Below are 3147 nucleotides of genomic sequence, written 5' to 3'. Positions count from 1 at the left end.
GTCTCTGGGGCACCTGCATCGGGCCCTTCGCCATCTTCGGCTGCGTCATCGACGGCGAGCAGCGAGCAAGAGAGTAGCGCCGGCTCCACCGATTCCGCAAGCACTTCCAGCACTTCCAGCAGGCCCCCCCGCGAAAGCCAGTCGGATGCACTTGCAACGAAACCCCCACCACTTGAGGTCGACCCCGGCTCTAGACGAAGAACCCTTCGAAGTTTCCACTCGATGAATTCACTGCTGGGCGATGCTCACGCCGTATCAAGCAGCGATCCCGAACCGCAGTCGCCCAGCGGTCCCGCCCAAGGTGCAGCCGACATCGATATGCCCGACGCCGCCGATGCCGCACCCCCGGGCAGGAATTCCGGAGCACAGTCACCGTCTGGCAGTTCCCTCAGCAGCCCCCCCGATAGTCCCTCTCAGGATACAGCCGGCCCTCCCCTAAACGCCAATACGAGCTCTGCGGTCGACCTCGAAACCTCGGTTCTCGAGATGCCCAAGTTCCAGGGGCCCCACAAAATCAAGCTTGGCAAAGCGGTTAAGTGGGGAAAAAAGCATTTCCAAGAGAAGGGGGTCGACGAGTTCAGGCCTAACGAGTTCATTAGGGCTGGGGTGTTCCATGAAGTTTGCACCATGAACTCCTGGCCGGTGATTGACCGTTCGAGTGTTCATGCGCTTAACAAGATGAAGAATAGACGCTTTGCCGTTATTCTCTGCCATGTTCAGGATGGGCTCCAACTTTCGGGGGGCAACCCTAATCATTTCGTTGTGGCTATTGTCGACTGGAGGGAGGAAACGGTGGAAAACTTGCAGGGAAAAAGCAGAGGTGGACGAAAAGAAGATCGGGGAAGAAGTTGGGGAAGTTTACGCACTGGGGAATGGACCGAAACATGGCAGACAGGCTGCGGGAGGATTGTGAGAAAGAACTGGAGTTTGAACTGGAAGATTCCGAAAACAAAGTAAGGAGAGCCCCTCGAAACTTGGTCGATATTTTCTAACCTTATTTATCCAGCTCCGCGACTATACCGGCAACACCTGTCTGCTTCAATGTTTGACGGGCGTTCGATCCTACTTCGGGGAAACAACTCCTCCCGATGGCGACCAGTACCTCGTGCGATGGTATTATCTCGAAATGCTATTGCAACACTGGGTCGACTGCTACAACGGGGAGGCCACGTCTGCCGACACGCAAACAGCTATAGCCGAGGACCCTTTTGCCGCGGGTCCCCCACCGGGATCTGCCGGCCAGCACGGAGACAAAGCCATGGTCGGGGGCGTTCCAAGCGACCGCTCTGTTCCCCAGTCTCCCCAATCGGCCGCCCATTTCGCTTCGGCTCAATTCGCCCCGCCGGCCGGGCCATCCCGAAAACGCCTCCCCAACGGCCGAACCACGGCGGCCGGGGGGATTTCGACCGCGCCTGGCTGCAGCCCGCTTCCTTCCAGTTCTCCGCCAGAACCGCCTCTGCGGTCTATGCACATTGACGATATGGGACCAGACTTGGCCAAGAATTTGTGGGATAAGTTCGGGCCCTTAGTCGGCGGCATGATCCGCATCGAGGGTTTGTCGCCACCTACCTCGGCCGAACTGAAGGAGAAGATTCAACAACCGGATCGGGCATGGGATCTGCTCGGTATGGAGTACAGCCTTGACGAACCGGGCACGTGCAGGGTACGTCTCGCCCACCCGGAAGGCGGGTTCAGTGTGCCAGACTTCTCCGATGCGGTGCTTCAAGAGGACCCCGAACGGTTCCTTGATGACATTTGCGCCAACCCCCCTAAGGAAGTCATCAATTACTACGTCGGGCCTCCGTGTACAAACAGCGACGAGCGGTTTAACGGCCTGCTTCATCCAGGCGAGCTTGCGAAACTGGCGGAGCTGCGGCGGCAGAAAGGCGAAGAGCGAGGCGATTCAAAGCAGGACTGGGAGGTTGCCGGCGTAACTACTCCTTACGAACATATCGGTCACCGGCTGTCGGCCACCTGCTTCCATCGTGAAGACGCACACTATTGGTCCGCCAATATCAACCTTTCCGGGGAGAAGATATGGGTTGTAATCAAGCCAGAGTCTACGGGAGCCTTCGAAGCATACGTCAGGGGCCGTTACGGCAGTCTCGACTGCGACCAGTGGCTCCGCCACCACAACCTGCTCATTGGGCCATCTACACTCCGTGCGGCAGGCATTGAATTCGAGGTACTAAGCGCCCAGCCCGGCACGATGGTCGTCACAAGGCCGGGACAGTACCACATGGTCGTTAACAGGACCCCGTCATTCGCCACAGCCATTAATTTCCTGATGCTTGGCGATTCGCTAATGCCCGAGGCCGCGACAAAAGTTTGCGAGGGCTGCGGTCTCTGGTTCGCAAAGGAAGAAAAGCTCTGGGACTTTGAACATGTGGGGGAAAATCTGCTGTCGTTATGTCCGAAACGGGCCGCCGCTCTACGCCCTGCAGTTTCCATCGCATCCAGGACATCCCCCAGCAAGAAGAAGCGGCCCGCAGCCGAGCAGACAGACACCGACTCACCAGGCAAGCAGCTAAAGAAAAAGCTGAGGGAGTTGCCACTTCCCAAAACGCTGGCGGAAAACCTGACGAACAAAAAGGCGATGTTGCGGGGAGTAAAACAACTCCTTGCTGCCAAAGAGATGGCTGATTCCCCGCAAACATCAACCGGTCTCAAAGTCCAAGGACAATGGGCCCAACAGGCTGCTGAACTCTATCGTCTTGGCCTCAAGCATGAGCGCTCTTCCGCTTTCTTTGCGCTACTATCCGTGGTTGCTTTAATGAGTGCCATGGAAAAAATGCGTGCTCGCATACCCTCTGGGTTCAAGCAAGTGCCATCCGAGGTATACAGCGCGGTCTTCCAACAGATCGGCGGCACGGGCACGAGGAAGACATTTGACAACAAGATGAGCCGGTCTCGCAAACTTGCGAGGGTTTTTAACGACAAGTGCAGAGGTCTTTTGCTTTTCGTTTGCTTCGACAACGATGGCCCTTCGACTATCTCGGCTTTTACGAAGATGACTGATGACGATGTTGCGGAACTTCACATGGCTATTGACAACGACCAACGGGCAGGTGCGCTAGCCCGCTTCGGCAATAAGTTCTTGGGCTGTATTTTGGAAAACACTGCTTTCCATAACGGAGTTGGGGGATC

General features: G+C 56.7%; 1 protein-coding gene across 1 annotated transcript in view; it reads left to right on the top strand.

The window, feature by feature from the left end:
- Positions 1 to 564: 564 nt before the first annotated feature.
- GGTG_13437 (hypothetical protein) overlaps positions 565 to 3147 on the top strand; it is a 3371-nt gene continuing 788 nt past the window's right edge. The window contains exons 1-2 of the mRNA XM_009231343.1: positions 565 to 953; positions 1007 to 3068. Of these exons, the coding sequence (XP_009229607.1) occupies positions 873 to 953; positions 1007 to 3068 (2143 nt within the window). The 5' untranslated portion in view covers positions 565 to 872. The remainder of the gene's footprint in view (positions 954 to 1006; positions 3069 to 3147) is intronic.

Source organism: Gaeumannomyces tritici, assembly GCF_000145635.1.
Source record: "Gaeumannomyces tritici R3-111a-1 unplaced genomic scaffold supercont2.13, whole genome shotgun sequence".
In the NCBI taxonomy this organism is placed as follows: Eukaryota; Fungi; Ascomycota; class Sordariomycetes; order Magnaporthales; family Magnaporthaceae; genus Gaeumannomyces; species Gaeumannomyces tritici.
This window is presented reverse-complemented; position numbering and strand designations above follow the sequence as displayed.